The sequence below is a fragment of the Phialemonium atrogriseum genome, assembly GCF_030411735.1.
Source record: "Phialemonium atrogriseum strain 8032-3 unplaced genomic scaffold QBC33scaffold_17, whole genome shotgun sequence".
Taxonomy (NCBI): domain Eukaryota; kingdom Fungi; phylum Ascomycota; class Sordariomycetes; order Cephalothecales; family Cephalothecaceae; genus Phialemonium; species Phialemonium atrogriseum.
In genome coordinates, this window is record NW_026848154.1 from 572,119 (window position 1) to 588,691 (window position 16,573).

At 54.5% G+C, this 16,573-nt stretch overlaps 7 protein-coding genes across 7 annotated transcripts; 2 read left to right on the top strand and 5 right to left on the bottom strand.

The window, feature by feature from the left end:
- Positions 1–109: 109 nt before the first annotated feature.
- Positions 110–1,419, bottom strand: QBC33DRAFT_454054 (zinc-type alcohol dehydrogenase-like protein C2E1P3.01; the record flags this gene model as incomplete). Its single annotated transcript, XM_060424712.1, has 3 exons — positions 110–363; positions 419–1,057; positions 1,143–1,419. 3 exons carry the CDS (start codon positions 1,417–1,419, stop codon positions 110–112), a joined length of 1,170 nt encoding a protein of 389 aa, XP_060282211.1.
- Positions 1,420–2,293: 874 nt separating this feature from the next.
- On the top strand, positions 2,294–4,069 carry QBC33DRAFT_589983 (S-adenosyl-L-methionine-dependent methyltransferase; the record flags this gene model as incomplete). Its single annotated transcript, XM_060431598.1, has 10 exons — positions 2,294–2,362; positions 2,420–2,457; positions 2,515–2,610; positions 2,689–2,730; positions 2,802–2,868; positions 2,927–2,967; positions 3,034–3,243; positions 3,309–3,645; positions 3,709–3,791; positions 3,852–4,069. The coding sequence occupies 10 exons, from the start codon at positions 2,294–2,296 to the stop codon at positions 3,886–3,888; spliced, it is 1,020 nt and encodes a 339-aa protein (XP_060282212.1). The 3' UTR covers positions 3,889–4,069.
- Positions 3,676–5,670, bottom strand: QBC33DRAFT_123373 (uncharacterized protein). The gene is made up of 2 exons (XM_060422001.1): positions 5,049–5,670; positions 3,676–4,994 (listed from the first exon to the last, which is right to left on the bottom strand). The coding sequence occupies exons 1-2, from the start codon at positions 5,573–5,575 to the stop codon at positions 4,151–4,153; spliced, it is 1,371 nt and encodes a 456-aa protein (XP_060282213.1). The 5' UTR covers positions 5,576–5,670; the 3' UTR covers positions 3,676–4,150.
- A 171-nt stretch (positions 5,671–5,841) lies between these two features.
- QBC33DRAFT_571219 (uncharacterized protein) lies at positions 5,842–7,203 on the bottom strand (the record flags this gene model as incomplete). Its single annotated transcript, XM_060430593.1, has 3 exons — positions 7,089–7,203; positions 6,429–7,051; positions 5,842–6,332 (listed from the first exon to the last, which is right to left on the bottom strand). Exons 1-3 carry the CDS (start codon positions 7,193–7,195, stop codon positions 5,842–5,844), a joined length of 1,221 nt encoding a protein of 406 aa, XP_060282214.1. The 5' UTR covers positions 7,196–7,203.
- Positions 7,204–7,428: 225 nt separating this feature from the next.
- Positions 7,429–9,011, bottom strand: QBC33DRAFT_589989 (TTL domain-containing protein; the record flags this gene model as incomplete). The annotated part of the gene is made up of 1 exon (XM_060431599.1): positions 7,429–9,011. The coding sequence occupies exon 1, from the start codon at positions 8,845–8,847 to the stop codon at positions 7,429–7,431; it is 1,419 nt and encodes a 472-aa protein (XP_060282215.1). The 5' UTR covers positions 8,848–9,011.
- Positions 9,012–11,744: 2,733 nt separating this feature from the next.
- On the top strand, positions 11,745–13,399 carry QBC33DRAFT_589991 (peptidase family C69-domain-containing protein; the record flags this gene model as incomplete). Its single annotated transcript, XM_060431600.1, has 1 exon — positions 11,745–13,399. Exon 1 carries the CDS (start codon positions 11,828–11,830, stop codon positions 13,397–13,399), a length of 1,572 nt encoding a protein of 523 aa, XP_060282216.1. The 5' UTR covers positions 11,745–11,827.
- Positions 13,400–13,849: 450 nt separating this feature from the next.
- Positions 13,850–16,169, bottom strand: QBC33DRAFT_494631 (putative siderophore iron transporter mirb protein). Its single transcript, XM_060425529.1, has 5 exons — positions 15,788–16,169; positions 15,078–15,691; positions 14,757–15,009; positions 14,559–14,681; positions 13,850–14,493 (listed from the first exon to the last, which is right to left on the bottom strand). Exons 1-5 carry the CDS (start codon positions 16,018–16,020, stop codon positions 13,923–13,925), a joined length of 1,794 nt encoding a protein of 597 aa, XP_060282217.1. The 5' UTR covers positions 16,021–16,169; the 3' UTR covers positions 13,850–13,922.
- Between the last annotated feature and the right edge of the window lie 404 nt (positions 16,170–16,573).

The following is a 16,573-nucleotide window of genomic DNA, read 5'->3' on the forward strand; positions in this document are numbered from 1 at the left end:
GAGGTCAGCTTTGACAGGCCAAGGGATAACTTGAAAGGACTTCACTGCAAACCCCTTATTTCAACAACGACATATAATCAATTTAGGAGTAGTTACGGGGGACTAATTATCAAATAGTGTACACCAGCTTCTCTGCACTGATCGGCCGCATATACTGCTCGGTCCGACCTACTTCAGTTCGCTTTGACACGAAGCCACTTAGAAGAGCCAGTCCGTCAGGCACGATCCGTTCCAGTCCACCGGGCATGTTCCGTACTGGGTTTGGCTCGAGCTTGACTTTGCCCGCCGCGGCCTCGGAGCCCAGGAAGCTGTAGAACTGGGTCGTAAAAGCACGTGCCTCGGGGTCCGCGGGTACAGTAATGTCTGATGTTCCATGTTAGCGAACTTGGATCGACAAAGTTTAGACGCAATAACCAACCGTTATATCCGATCTCAACACCCAGGCCCTCCCATGCGGCGCCGTAGATGGGCTTCACCCGGAGCTTCGAGGGATCGTAACCCCCACCGGCTGTACCGCGGATTACTGCAAACTTTGCTTCGGGGCCGAGCGTGCTGTGGGTGTTGTACACGGTCTCGCCCTCCGAGATGCAGTCCAACGCATAGTCCACGCCGTTTCCGCCCGTGGCTTCCCTCACCTTGGCCGGCCAGTCCTGGTCGCGGTAATCGATGAGAACGTCGTAGCTGTAAGGCGGCCCACGCAGGAGTTCGTGCTTCGAGCGGCTTGCCGTGCCGATCAGGCGGAATTTCCGGCCGCTTGCCTGAGATGCGAGGTGCACGAGCTGCGCGGCATAGAGGCCGACGGACGATGAAGCGCCGTTGATCAGCACGTTGATGGATTCGCCAGCATCCCGGTCCTGCGACGGGAGGAAGCCAGAAGTGGAAGCAAAGGGACTAGGGAGCCCGAGACGAGCAAATATGACCTGCGCGGCTGTTAGGCCGCACATGCTTATGGTTGAGGCGGCCTCAAGTGACAAATTGGCTGGCACTTTCCATAGAAGGTCGTATGGTGCGGTGACATACTCGGCGAAAGCGCCAGGACGATCGTTGACAGAGCAGGCTGGCAAAGTTCTTCAGCATTTATCATTCAACAATGAAGATGGACGTGGCAGGAAACAGGCAGACAAGCTCGAATAATCACATACCGCCTTGATGAAATCCGGCGACGCGTGCGCCAACCTTGGTCCGAGGATCAGAGGAGGAATCCAAGTCGGCGCTGACGTCAACGACAACGCCCGCGAAGTCGGTACCTATAACTCGCTGGTCCTGCACAGCGAGGGGCTTGGCTACGTATAACTCGTCGACAGGGTTGAGCGCCACGGCGTGGACGCGAATAAGAACTTCGCCTGGTCCGGGCTCTGGAGTGGAGAGCTCGCGGAGGGAGACTTCCCTCGTCGATGGAGTTAGAACGAGAGCCTTCATTGCTGCAGCGGTGAAACGAGGGTGTTTCTGCGAGAGTTTTGGAAAGAGTTGCAATTTTTGGTAATGACTACGGAACTCGCAAAAGGTTCGAATGTGTTGATTTAACTTGCCGGCTAGATGAAGTGGGCAGTATCTCGCCTTATAAATACTCGAGACGTTGTCACCCGAGTATCATCGGTTCCATTAAATGCCCCGCCATCAAAGGTACCTACCTAGTGAGGGCCGGCCGATAGTATAACCGCAGCTTATTAAGCCTGGAGTTTGGAGCAGCTTACATATGGAAATGACGTGATGATTACACACCAAAAATCCGATGCTGCCCGAACATTAACATTTACTGTGGTAGTATCAGCCATTTCCATTGTCTTGCGTGGGCCATTGCGCCGCTGTTTCAACCTGTCTTGCAGGAGCACGTGGTGTGTTGACGCCACTAATAAGGATACTTTCGGACTGTACGAAATAGTTACGTATTGTGCACTGACTGTAGGCACATAAGCTCGCGATGCAGTTGGCTTTGCATGCTGAGTCAGGGGTTAATTATTTAATTATTTAATTATTTGTCGGTTCGTCTACCTCTAATGGCTGCTCCCGCTGGCCGTTGCAACTGACAGGTCACTTGAGCGGGTGTTGCCCGTTACCCGGATATGCGCTCATCGCATCCGGCGGCAGGGGGGTTGAATCCCGGAGCCCCCACTACGTTGGTTTGGTTGTTGGAACTTGGCGAGCTTGGGTATGTTATCTGTTCCCCCCTCACCTCTCTACTATATGGGCAGAATGGAATCCTCCCTCTCCTCTTTTCTCGGTCTCTCTCGCTACCCATTCAACTCGTGTTTGCGCATTTGGCCCAGAAACTGAGTCCTGTTGCCTATTAATCATGGACCCTTCCTCGCCAGTTCCTGCTCCGGCAGACGAGTACGGGCCAGTCGCAAGTGAGATCGAAGCTGTATGTCATTATCCCACCTTGCATACTTGCGTTTTGAGCTTACCATGGTTGCATGAGGGTGACCACGCAGAGATTTACTCTGCCTACGCCGAATCGTGAGACTGAGGCTTTTCAGTATGCCTGCAGTTAGCTCCTTGTTGACAAAGGGCTAGGACAACCGAGACCACCGAGTCTCTGAGGTCCTCCATTGCGGACTACACCTACAAGCACGGACGACGATACCACGGGTTCCACGATGTGGAGTACTGGTAATCAATTGCCCTGCCCTTTACAGGAGAAGGGAGAATTCACAACGCCCGCTGACATACCCCGGGTTATTATTACAGGGGCCCAAACGACGACAAGCAGCAGAATGCTGAGGACCTCGGGTACGTCGCCGCACCAAACCGGGTGCCTGTCTCCCATATCTCCTCGGCCCAGCGCCTAATGTGATCACCAGGCACGAGATGTACAGAACCATCCTGGGTGGCAAGCTCTACCTTGCTCCGATACCGGAAAATGTTCAGGTGATTGGTTAGGCCCAACCGTTGTGTCGATAAGCCGCGACACTAATTTGGGACGCAGAACGTTCTCGATGTTGGTTGCGGCACAGGCATTTGGGCCATGTGAGTCTTCGTCGTGGTCTTTTGGCGACGCGACCTATTTTTCTGATGCGCTAATTCTTTCACTAGTGACTTCGCGGATGCGAACCCGTCAGCCAAGGTCATCGGGGTTGATATTTCTCCCATCCAGCCAGCCTTCGTACCGCCCAACTGCGAATTCCAGGTTGACGACATCAACGAGGACTGGACCTTCCCGGAGAATCAGTTTGACTTTGTTCATCTCCGCCACATGACCGGCTGCGTCTCGGACTGGGCTGCTTTCCACAAGAACGCCTTCCGGTGAGCTGCCACCTCCCCTCCCCTTGTGATACGACACTCCCTTTAATCTCCCCTCTGCAATCTAGCTATGTCAAGCCCGGCGGCTGGGTCGAGCAGGTTGAATTATCGGGAATCGCCACCTCGGACGATGGTACGTTGAAGGAAGATTCAGTGTTCAAGAGATGGTGGGAGGTGTTCCGCGAGGTAGGCGAGAAGGTGGGCAAGGCGTTCGATGCCTCCGAGGTGGCGCATGAATCTATCGAGGCCGCCGGCTACGTCAACGTCAAGGAACACAGCTACAAAACCCCCATCGGCCCCTGGGCCAAGGACGAGAACCATAGGCTGTGGGGCAGGTGGAACCGCGCCTACCTCCTCGAAGGGCTTGAAGGGTTTGCTCTGAAGGGGTTAACTGACGTATTGAGAGTAAGAGGGCTGTTCAACTACCTCGGGACAGACCAGATTTCACTAACGGTACCTGTTTTATAGTGGCGGTACGACGACGCGCAGCAATTCTTGGCCGAAGTGCGCAAAGAGCTCCGCAACCCCGATGTTCACTCGTACATCTATCTGTGGGTTTCATCCCGCTGCTCCGTTCGCGGAATATCTAATCAGCTAACACTAAAGTACAGGCGTGTTGTTTATGGGCAGAAGCCTCCATCAACTTGATTGGCTAATTTGGTTAGGGGGTGTGGGGGGGGGGGGAGAGCAAATCGCTGCTGCGAGATCAAAGGGGACACCTTGTGCCGTCCTTGTTTTTAGACATTAGCTTTGTCGAGTTTTCACATAAACTGGTGGCCACTTTGGCGGAATCAACTTCTCCAAGCTCTCAACATCATCATATAAAAATAGGTTGCGTATTAGCGGTTACTGTTCTTCTGACTTCTTCCTGCTGCATCTCCCTTCTTCTCTCAGCGCACGACCTCGAGCATTATGGGTCCGGCTTCTTATCCTCCCTGGATGACCGTGGCCGCCACTGGCGTGGTCTCCGGTCCTCTCCTTCAAGCGGCGGCACGGGTCTCCATCCATTGTTCTGTGATTGCTCACCCCGGGCTACTCCTGGTCCAGATGGCCCAGCTTCATGTTCATCCCGGGTTCCCACACCAGGGCTAGCCTCACGATCATCACGATCATTGCCGTGCTCCGTTGATGGCGGCAGCTCGTCTAGATCCTGTGTTGGTGACCGTACATTCCCATCGTCACCCCGCCTAGAGCCATCATTCCGTCTCGACGATGCCGCCTGTTCAGACCCCAGATTTTCATGAGCTGAAAGAGGCCACTCTCCCACTTCTACGCGTACCGTGTGACCATCGTCTCTGATCCTTGGCCCGGTCACTCTGGATATTGCCGTTCCTTCCGGAGAGTCTTGTCTCTTCGGTCGGGGCGGCGGACGAGGATGCGGCGCGACTCCAGTGTTATCGGGCGCAGTGCTTGGACGCGAGTTTTGAGAGCGACGGGTCCCGGCTCTGCGAGAAGTCTGCTCTTGATGCTCATCAAGTTGATGAAGTGGTGGAGTAGGATCTGAACGAGTATCTCTGAGACGAGAAGACTGGTGGCTGCTCTGACGGCGCGGCTTATTCCTTCTTCGCTTGGGCCGGGCGTATCTTGGAACCGCATTGGCGGCTGCTTTTTCAACGTACTTCATTATTCGTTCCAGTTTCTTTACTTGATCGTAAATCTGTGCGTTTTGATGTCGGTGCTCGAAGCCTTTTACTTTTCGGATTGCCTCTCTTGCCTCGTCCTTTTCGATCTTGATAAGCCTGACCAAGTAGTCCCTAGTCAAGTAAGTTTTCGGGCCCAATTTCCGAAGGTTGGAACGTTATACGTACAGTCTCGCTCCCAAGTCGTCCGGGACTGTCTCATGTGCTCTCTTAAGTTCGGAGATCCTTCGGTTGAGATCTTCGCACATGAGTGTCGACAAACACAACTGTGCCTGTGATTTCAGGCTCTCGAGCATCATCCGGATAGCTGTCACCTTGTTTTTGTGGATCAACCACCTCACCCGTGTGAGTAGCTCACGCCCAATGTCGTCTGAATCTGAATTGCGAGCTCCCACTATTTGTTGCATTACACTTTTTGTTTGCATGGTCGCGACATTGAATTGCTTGACGATCAAGTCGATGAGGCCCTGTCGTTCCTTCTGGCGGCTCTCCTCGAGATGCTGGATCGAGTTCTTGGCAACATCGTGGAAGAAATTCAGGAGCTTGCTCAAAGCCGCGGTCTCGAGTTGGAAGTACTGTATCGCGCTTGGGGCATGGCGTATCTCGCGAACCAGATCAGAGACTTGGAGGAGTGTTTGCCCTATCTGATACACTGTGACAGGGGCAGCAACTGAGGCTAGGAGTAGCTCAGCCATTGTGCATTGTGCTTAGGCAAGCGCGAAGTCGTGATGATCCGGCTGGGGGAGGCGAGATGTTCATATGCTCAAGTAAGGCTGAGGTGCGGGGCAGCTGCCTGGGTGGAAGTGATATTAGTACAGAAAGACTGTGATACATGGAGATAGATGCAGCCAACCGAGGGTGGGAAGGGTGGCCGAGTCATGGCGTGATTGGCTTCGGTCCCACACAAAAGAAGCAATTATCGCTGCAGAACTCCCGCCACTGCCCATTTCGCCATCCCATCTTAATTCACCCAGTGCATATCTGGAAGGTACCCAGTCTCCCAGGGATCCGAACACTCCTCCTCCGTATTCATATTAGCATAATCATCCATGCTCCCCGTCCACGGCCACGTCAAGGAGGCAGCACCACTACCGTCGTTGTTATCCCTTGTAATATTTGCAGATTGCACGCCAATAGTCAGCTGCGGCAGCAACCCTATTACAATCTCCCCCGCTAGGGCCGTTGCCTCGGCGTCTTCCACTATGTCCTCCCGCCCTAGAGGTCTTCCCAAGGCGCTGCCGGAGTAGCCGCCGTTCATGCCGAGGTCTAGGTGGAGGGCACTGGGGAGGGAAAGCTTGCGGAGATTGGGAAGGGCGGTGAGTATGTTGATCAGCTCCCTGAGCGCCTCGCCGGATTGAAGTGGAGGAGGAAATCTGTCTCTGGTCCGCCACCTTTGGGAGATCTCACCTGGGAGGCTGAGGCTGGAGATGTTGGGAACGTTGGCGCGAATGGCTGTGAACCGAGTGTCAGCAATTGAAGGGTAATTACTGATATCGAAGTAGTGGTGGCGGCGCGTAAGAATTGATTAATTACCCTGAGCAAGCTCACCGTCTACCTCGGCGTCCAGCACCAGCCCTGTCAGATTCTTTGTCCGTCCGGCGGCCTCAATAAATAGCAACCTGGCGTCAGGTTGCGCTTCCGAATCGCGCATCTTAATCCAAGTACGCCCGGCCGAGACGAGTTGCTCCAGCCCCAATGCCAGGTCAACCAGGTACTCGCTATATCTATCGACCTTGAGGTACCGTAATTCCGGTAAAGTGAGGTTACGCTCCAGGAAGACAGGCTTGAACGCGAGGGTTTCGCCTCGTGATATCCCCCATGTGAGCCTTTTCAGCTTCGGCATGCTGCCTAGGACATCGGCGAAGAGCCTGGGGAGTTTGGTCGGCGGTGCAGCGGGCTCAGGATTGTCGTAAGTTCTGTCACAATACACGAATATATCTACGTCGAGCTCCTCGGCCCCGGCAAGCGCGGCAGGGCAGGCACAGATTTCCTTTAACCTCGCGACGGCGTTGGCCCACCCCCGTCGGCTGATGCTGGCTTTTTGGTTGTCGATATTTAGCTTGTGGAAGAGGTCCGGCGGGTAGGCTGGCGTGTCGGTGATGCTGCAGAACAGGTCGTGGGGGTTCGGATGGTGCTCGAGGCGGGCCCCGATTGTCACGGATCCAGGGGTGCTTGGTGTCAGTGATGAAGACAGGGACGCGGGCTCGCCATGGGTTGAGAATGTAGAGGGAGAAGGGGAGCTGCAAGGCGGAGGTGACAGAGGACAAGGAGAGAAGGAGCAGTATGGAAGAGGCAAAGCATATTGTTAGCTCCATGTTTCGATCAAAGTGATGTCTCATTCCTTCCAATCCCTCGCTTCGGCAGGCTGTCAAGGGGCATGGAGGGATTTGACCGAGCTGGCTTCGGAACATGAAACTCGAGAGAACGGCTACCGGAGCTCTGTTTTTAAGAAGGCGGCTGCCTAGAGCGGCCACCGCAGTCACCCAGAAACCTGCAGTGTACGTGGCCTTGCGGGGTAATTAACATCTACCTAAGCTATTCACAACGCCTAGCTTTCGGGCAAGATCTCCGTGATGTTGCTCTTCGCGAGTTTCTCGGTCTCGTCCAGCACTTCCACCATTCTGCGTCTGGCAACTGCATTCCGAGCATCACCGACCTGAGCTTTGCCCATGTGCTCCATAGCAACACAAATGACCGATTCCATAAGGCGCAGCGCTACCGGACCTGCTACCCCGTGCTCGTAGAAAGCCGGTGTCTCGTTCACTTCCAAGAGCCACGCCGACCCATTTGTGTCGATGAGGAAATCCAAAGCAAACAACTCGAAGCATTTGTCCATGGTCGTGAATTTGTCGGCCATTGTATGGGCAGCTGCGCGGAACAGCTCGGCCGAGATGCCGCAGATCTGATCGAAAATGCGATTCTTCCAGTCTCCGGGTAGCAAATCGTCAGGGGTCGCCCAAAAGTCTCGCATCGATTCCTTGCTCACGAACTCGTCTTCGTCCTGTAGTGCCGTGTTGGTCAGGGATGACCTGAGGCTAGGGTTATCCCAGGGCGGCTCGTAATCCTCCACGGCCAGGAGCGCGAGCATCTCCCGGAAGACGTGGACCTTGAGACGCCCGACAGAAAGGACATAGGCCCGGACGTGCCACTTTCTCTTCTCCAGCAGCGGAATAGAGACAATGTACCTCTGCGCGACGAATTCGCGCATCTGAGCTGAAGGTATGCGTCCGTTCTCCTTGAACACGTACTGCGGCTTCTTGGCTTTCTTCCCGAAACTCCCATTGAGTGTCATGGCCCCAGTGGCACCAATCAGTCCATCTAGAGAGTCCAGACCAGGGAGCGACAAGGTCGGAGAGAACCCGTTCGTATCACCGGGTTTTCCGTCCCATCCCTGCCCTTCCTCGGAGAGCTCCTCCTCATCCTCGTCATCGACGTCATACTCAACAAGCTCGAGATGGCTGGCAAGCTCTTCCATGGTGCTGAAAATTCGAATGCCGGCGCCACAATCAACCAGCGCAGGTTTGAGGATCCACCACTCACGTTCAGACGCTGCCTTTTCCGCGTTCTCCTCCAGTGAGTATAACAGCGTGAGATCATCTGCAGCCATCAGGGCGTCATCAACATACTCGGCGTAGTCGAGAGACAGCCGCACCGTGAGCGGGGAGTGTCTCTTTAGGATGCTGTCCGGCCTTTTCGCCGTCCACAATTCCACGACCCTGGCGAGATAGTCCTTCCGGGCCAGGGCATCGCTGTTGGGGTAGGCGTTGATGAGTGCCGTGTCTGCGCCATTGAGGACGGCAAAATTGCGATTCAGTTCCCAGCCGTTGCAGAACTGGAAAATGGTCGGTGCGTCCGTCGGGAACTTGTCAAAGTCGTCGATGAAGTTGGCCTCTGAAACGTGGTTTCGAATAAACGACTTGATGTGCTCGTCCAACCAGGGGCACGCCCCTTCTATATACACGTGCATTGTTTCTTAGCTCGGTGTGCCTGAGCTTCTTTTGTCCTTCAGCGGGAGTCGTGGTTCCCTATTTCTGGAGGGAGAGTTGCTTGGCGAGGAATCGTGAGATGACTGGATCTGAATTCCATAGAGTTGATGACCTCAATGGCAGCAATGAGTCGCATAAGGGGATGGCGACGAAGGAGTCTGAATTCCGTGATGGCCTGTACGAGGGAGGCAGAGAAAAATATGAAACTACCTGGCCTTTATACAGCAATCCCCACGGCGTGGGTGGCTTGAAATTCGAGCAAAAAAAACAACCCAGCCAAGAAGGCCAAGAGGCGGCCAAGCAAGACCGTGGACATGAATTATCTCGGCCCCACCGGGATCCTGACTCTTTTCATTCTCTATTGGACATAACTGTATTTTATTAACGTAATTCGTGCCGAACAATCTCATCAAAATTTTAATCCCAGCCCAACGCGCCCTGGATATTCGCTGAGAATAGCTCGAGCCCCCTAATGCTGCGTTGGCATACCGACCCATAGCGGCATGGCCAGAGATGAGGGAGAAACGTTACTGTAACCCTAACCCTGATAAAGAAGATGCAGTGACCGCTGTCTCACTCTCGCTCATGTCCTCCTTCTTGATGCCTGGGATCATCTGGTTCTTACGTCTGGCAATCCAGCAGGTTTAAAATCTCCAGCATGATGGGGCGGCATGTATTGCCCATTTGCAGTGGCCACCAGCACCATCACGAACATCCATAAGTGCATTCTCATAGTTTCGCTACTCTGAAGCTCCCAATGCTAGATGTTGAAACAGACAATACTAGCAACGCAGCAACGTGAACAAAGCAAGTGGCCACATTGGCCGACTGATCAGCCTGGCGTGGTGCTATTTGCTAATGATCTGTTGCTCTGTCCAGGCAGCGAAAAAAAAAAAAAAAAAAAAAAAGAAAAAGAAGGGGGCTCACGTGATCACCATGCACAGGCCCACTTTGAACCAGGGGCACCTCGCAAGCCTGTTCTTGGCATTAGGGGAACTTCTTGGCGTCAGGGGAACCTTCGACTAGCTTGTAGATCAGGGGCAGCTCGTTTTTAGCAAAAGGAGAACCACCATGTCCAAGTTCATCGAAGAGTGACGATCCTCGTTCTCTTCTATCACCATCCCAACAGTACAGAGTGATGAATCTGAAAAGGTCGTCTCGTTCCTAGCCGCGATCGAAGCGACGGCGTCGACGTGGTCCGCGCTCCCCAGGGTCGTGCCACCGGGTGACCCGGAGATCGATAGGCAGCAGCCACCTTTGGACTAAGTGAGGAAGACCATTCTGGCAAGCTGATTTCCAGGGCCAATGCTGCGGTGGTTTCTATCGGCGTTGCTGTAGGGACGACCGTTGCCTGCTGTCAAAGAAACAGAGCCACCGTGAGAAGCTCGCCGTTTCTGGGCCGTGGGTTGTCGAGTTGTCGATTATTGAGACGTTTGGTAGTTTCTCCGAGCTAGGTTGTCAACCTACTCAGAACACCGACAACCTTCTCACTGGAGGCAACCGCACCTCTTTCGGCCTGCCGTGGGACCGTCTGCCCTACGACGCTCGCGGTGGCCAAGTTAGCCACCCACTGAGAACTCGTTCTTCACGCAGTGGGTGGGAGTCTGGAAATCTTTCGTGGTTCTCTCTCAACCTATCCCGACACCGTACCGTGTCGACTCAGGAGGGCTACATCAATATCTTCGCCTAGCGTTGGAAAGCGCCGTGCACACGGATCAGAGAGATGTACCGGCTAGGGGACCCAGGGCGGAGACTATCGGTGAGATCCACGTGCTGTTATTATTTGGCCCACAATGATGCTCTTCTTTGGTCTCGCACCTATTAAGCAAATTTACTCGGTGCTCTAATTACAACGTAGTCTCCGGGTACGGCCAGAGACTTGCCCTCGGCGAAGAACTCGCGTCCACCACTACCATTCTTGCCGCCGGCGCCGATATGATCGACGCCCTTGCCATTAGGGGGTCTAAGATAATTGCAGGAACTGAGGGCTATATGTATATCTTTTTCGACAGTCTCAATATTATATTGTCACCCGTATCGGAGGTTCTGTACATACTGATGGATTTTGATGCCTGACTTAAGTGCCTGTTCGCGGAGATGGTCGAAAACATGGAATACGGGGGGCCGACTGGCAAGGTTATTCTTAGAGCACACCACCAGGCTGATCAAGACCTAAGAATCCGGAAGTCTTTCTTCCGTGCTAACCGTGGAGATGGAGGGTTTGGAGTATTGACGTTTAATGTTTATGCCCTTTTGGCACCCCCTATATGAGTCCCACAGCATGAGTATGGTGAACCAAGCTTCCATTATAATCCGGCTAGGTTCGATCGTCATCCAGCCATCTAGAAATCACATCCCGCGTTCTCTTCATAGAAATCACATCCCGCGTTCTCTTCATAGAAATCACATCCCGCGTTCCCTTCATTCTTACAAAAACGCGCTTTTCCTCAGTGGCGATGGTATCCCGTAACGGAAGGTCGAAAATATTCCACGAGCGGCTTCATATTCTACCGAGCTAACCAGACAGTCCAAACTCCTCTATTACGCCGGCATAGATGTTCGGGGAATTGGCCGAAAGTTGGGGACAGGCATCGTTTGTATTGACGTGATGTGGAGCGTAGGGGAGGCAGTAGTTAACGTTCTGATAGGTGTTTTGGGATGGCTACGTAATTGTCGGTGCTGCACCTACCTGCTGCCCTTGACTCTAGGAATAATAGATCCACCAACCTGCCACTAAGAAGAGGTGATTACCAAGGCGTGGTTTCCTACCCGTGGGATGCGATGTTGTGGAACAGACGGAAATTGCGAGCGACGGCTAGCTCACAAAGTCCTCGACGAATCGCAAAGTATAAGTAATAATTAACATGTCCAGTGTTCAAAATGGGACTGCGAGCTTAATTGATTAATTGCTCTTTCCCGCCCGAGCCCCATTCCCAGACTGAGTATCTGACCCACGCAATCATGATTCACAGTCCTATGGCTGCTCTCGCGGCAACGCTTCTGCTTGCCGCACCCGCAACTGCAAGCTACGCCTTCTACGTGGGCAAGAACCTTACAGCCGACGGCAGCGTCATGGTCGGCGGCACTGGAGAGGAGGTATCCAGCCACTGGCTGCAGCTCTTCCCGGCCCGCGACCATGCCGCCAACGCCACCATCACCGTCGGCGTCACCGAGGACGCAGACATGCCCGGGGAGCTGATGCAGATCCCGCAGGTCAACCACACCTTCCGCTACCTCAGCATGGAGTATTCCGACTACGAGGGCTTCCCCGCCCCGCTGACCAACGGCGGCCTGAACGAGAAGGGCGTGGCCGTCCGCGACGTCTGGGCCGATAACCGCCAGGAGTTGATCGACATGACGCCGAATCCACAACACGGCCTGCAGTACAGCGACCTGGCACGAGTGGTGCTGGAGAGGGCGAGCACGGCGCGGGAGGGTGTCGAGATCATTGGGGATATGATCGCCAAGTACGGCGAGTCGACATACGGCGGCAACTCCCACCTCATCGCCGACAAGGACGAGGGCTGGATGGTATGGGAGATGGCCGGTGGCGCAGGCTTGTGGGCTGCGCAACGGCTGGGGCCGAACGAGGTGAAGGTCTTATATCCGGGCTACATCGAGACCTTCCCCGTCAACTTCACCGGCAATCCAGACTTCATGGGTTCGGATAACATCGTGTCGTTCGCCGTCAACCAAGGATGGTGGAGCCCCGACTGCGGCAAGGCCTTCAACATCTTCAATGTGTACGGGCCCCAGGATCCGAGATACAAGGCCCGCGACGGCGGATACAAGTACATGTCGCAGGCTGCGCTGGAGAACGCCACCCTCGCCATGGTACCCGTCACGGAGGAGGATCTGATGGAGCGGGTTCGCGACCACCGAATCGCCGATGACGAGGCCGGCTATGGCCAGGTGGTCAGTCTCCGTCCGGGAGTCGACCGCGACATGCTCCGCATCTGGATCGCCCCGACCGGCTCGGTTGCCGCGCCGTTTGTGCCGTGGTGGCTTGGTGTCCAGTCCGTTCCGCCCGAGTTCGGAGAGCGCCGCTACCTGACAACGGGGGCATCGAGCAGCTTTCTGAGCCCTGACTATCAATACCAGGAAGCGTCTATCTTTGCCGGCCGCATCTTCAAACGGGTCCTGTACTATATGTGCTCCGCCCCCGACACATATCTTCCCATTGTCACTGATATACTCACGGGCTTCGAGAACCACTCGCGCACCCAAGTCGGGGAGTGGGTCGAGAAGAGCGCCCAGTTGCTGATTGAGCGTTCCGAGCGGGAGGCGGCCCAGAAGTTCCTGACCTATTACTCGCACTCGCGGGCAGCCGAGGCACTGCAAATGGGGCGCACCATGACCGACGCACTGGACGGTTACATCAAGTTGATAGGGCAGTGGAGAGACCCGACTGGGAGTGAGATTAATGACGCCGGAGAGGGTGCCGAGACGGTCAACTGCTTGGTCGGCTTTGATCCCGATCAGCCAGCCGACCTACAACGCCCTTCCCGCAGACGCAGGATGCAGAAGCCCTGAGGATAGATATATCTTTTGTTGATACCCGTAGATTGGAACACTTCCTACCTATCTCCAGAAACTCGAGGCCTCACGGCTTGCCAATTGCATTCATCCATTCATTCACCGTCACGTTTCTAGTGAGGCGTCAACTTGGTCGCGGGGGTTTCGGAGCCAACAGCGAGGACGTGTAGTGCTGAAAGTGTGATCAACATCCAGGGCGGGGATTAAATTAGATAGTGCAGTGACCAATGTGGAGAAGAATGGATCGATGGAGGTAACTATATATCATGAGGGGTGAATCTGGACGACTTACAACTGCGGATATCGGCGCCAAGACAATATCAGGATCCACGTCTCTCCACTCAATCAATCCCCAGTGCCAACAGAGAGCCCTCTGTTGCTGTGATGGGACTACTTGGGAGCTCAACTGGTGGAGATAACAGTCACAGGGTCCAAGACATCGATGGTGTAATGGAATTTAATACGTCTATGCAACCATCCAGGGCCTCGTATGGCCAGAAGCGTTACTCGAAAATGACATCTAGAACACGTTGCCCTTGGTCTGCCTTCCCTTCGTCTCCTCCAGCTTCTTGACGTTGATGTTCCTCCACATGAACAAACAAACCACGCAAAGAGGGATGAAGGCCACGCCGGTAATGACCATCTTCCGCTGCACGTCAGCGTACGCCCCAATAATGGCGTCGCGAATGGGACTTCCCATTGGGTATCCTTTCTGCATCTCGATGTCTCCGTAGATCAGCGCCGTGAGATTCTTGCTATCCTCGGGCAGCCTGTTGTACAGCTGGACGGGGAAGATATTTGTCCACAGGGCGCCCGCAACGGCCATGCCGATGGCGGCACCGATGGAGCCGAAGAGGCCGAAAAGTGCGAGGGCGACGGCGATCTCCTGGTGAGTGACCGAAGCCATGATGGCGAGTTGCGCGGTGAGAGACCAGACACCACTGTAGATGCCGTTGAAGAGCTGACACATGACGAGGTAGCCGACGTGGGAATCGGGAGTTCGGAAGTGGATCAGCAGAGCCGTGCCGAGGACGGCGAACGGGATGACGGCGATCGAGGGCCACTTGAACGTGCCGAGATAACGGGTGGCGCTGGCACCATGGGGGTCAGCTGAGAAGTCGAGAAGCAGTGCAGCAGGTGGTGGCGGGGGACTTACAGGCCAACGAAGGGGCCGATGAAGGCTGACATGAGGGAGAAAGAGTTCAGAATGTAACCAGAGGTGGTGATGCTCTCCTCGTGCACGACCTGGAGATAAGACGAGTAGTACGTATCCCAGCAGCTGCAAGATTAAACCTTAATCAGTAATTATGTCATGGGCACGCGCAAGTCGGAGGCGCACAGCAAGCACACTCACAAGATGGACATAAACATAATGCCATAAATCAGACAGGCCCCCAAGATAGTCCGGTCCTTGAGAAACTTGAAGGGGATGTACGGGAAGGGTGAGTAGTATTTCTCCCAAACTGCAAAGGCAGCCAGGAACACGACGCCAAGTACAATCATGGCGATGATGTATCCCGTCTTCCACCCGTTGGGGGCGTAAAATACCAAGCTAAATGGTAGAAGCAGTAAGGACCATCCGAAGGTGGTGAGGCACATGCCGATGACTGTTGGGATCGAAGATGGATTAGCGCATAAGTACTACAGTAGTATGAACCGAGATTCGCAGACTAACCATCAAACTGAACAAAGTAATACTTGACAGACTCCCAAGCATTCCGAGTCTTGACCCTGGCGGGGTAGATGCCCTGCTTGACAGCCTTGCGCTTGCTGAGGATGAAAACAACGGCCACGGGGATGCAGAAGGCGACGAGGATGATCAAGAACGCTCCAAAGGCCCAGCGGAAGTTGACATTGTCGAAGAAGAGCTCGGCAATCCTGGGGCCGGCAAAGGTGGTGGCAATCAGAGGAGTCGCGTTGAGGCCGAACAGGATTATCCGGTTCTTGAGCGTGGTTATATCGGCGAGGATAATGGTGATGACATATTGCACGCCCAGATGGCCGACCCAGTAGAGGGTATGCGCCGCGGCGTACATCTCAACGGACTTGCAGGCCGCCTTCATGATGATGCCGATGGCGATGAGCAGCACCATGAACAGGAAACCCTCGCAGCGGCCCCAGATGTCGATCATCTTGGCAATGGTGAGTCCGGACACGCCGCCGAGAATGTTTGCGACGATGCTGGTCGTGGCCAACAGGCCGTGCTCGTTGAATGCCGAGGTGATGTACGGTGCGAGCGTGCCTTGAACCGACTGGAGCATCTGGTCGACGAAGGTGACGAGGTAGAGTCTACAATGATATCGCATTATTACCAGCGTTGGGATTCCACGATGGGGGAAGAGGGCACGAGGGTAGTGAGTTGAGTGCGTGCTGCGGGCGGCTTACAGGACAAACATGGCGATGAGCATGTCCTTGGACCAAACTGTGGTGATGGCCTCGACCCGCTTGACACCATCTTGCTTGTGTGCCGAGTTTGCGTCGGACTCGTCGACCTTGGTGTCGCTGGTGATCTCACGGGCATCATCCTGGATACCCGAGGGGTGCTTCTCCATGTCATATGTCTCGGTAGCCGGGACCTCAGCCGTAGGCTCCAGCGCCATGGCATTGATGTTGGACATGGTGATGCGGATAGATGGCTGACCGTTGGTGTCCAGGAACCAGTTTCAGGCGACACGGTAGGCGACACGGTCATATATTATATGACGGCTGAGGTGCGAGAAGAGAAGCCGCCGAGGAACAAGAGAACAAAACCCCCGGTACCGGCAGGCTGTAAAAACTTCATGCTGCCGTGTTTGAACACAAATCTTGGTGCCAAGGGGCGAGGCATGACCCCCAACTTGAGGGTGGAACCTGTAGGGGGCGAATCCAATCGAAAGTCTCGCGTTATTCCCAGGGTCTCTCGGGTATGATTCCCTAAAACTTCAATATCACTGTCGATCCTCCCATTATCAGATGATCGGATAACACATTGCCAAGAAATAGCGGATCGTCAAGACTGGGCGACCCACCAGACCTGGACCAGGATCGTGTTTATGTGTTTATGTATGTACAATACAATACACACAATACTATGTCCGCAGGAATTACAGATTATCTGGGCATCCGTTGGGTCTCGAAGATGTCGAGTTTCTGTTGCGAAATTTCAACGGCCCGGCCCGGCCCGGCAAGTTG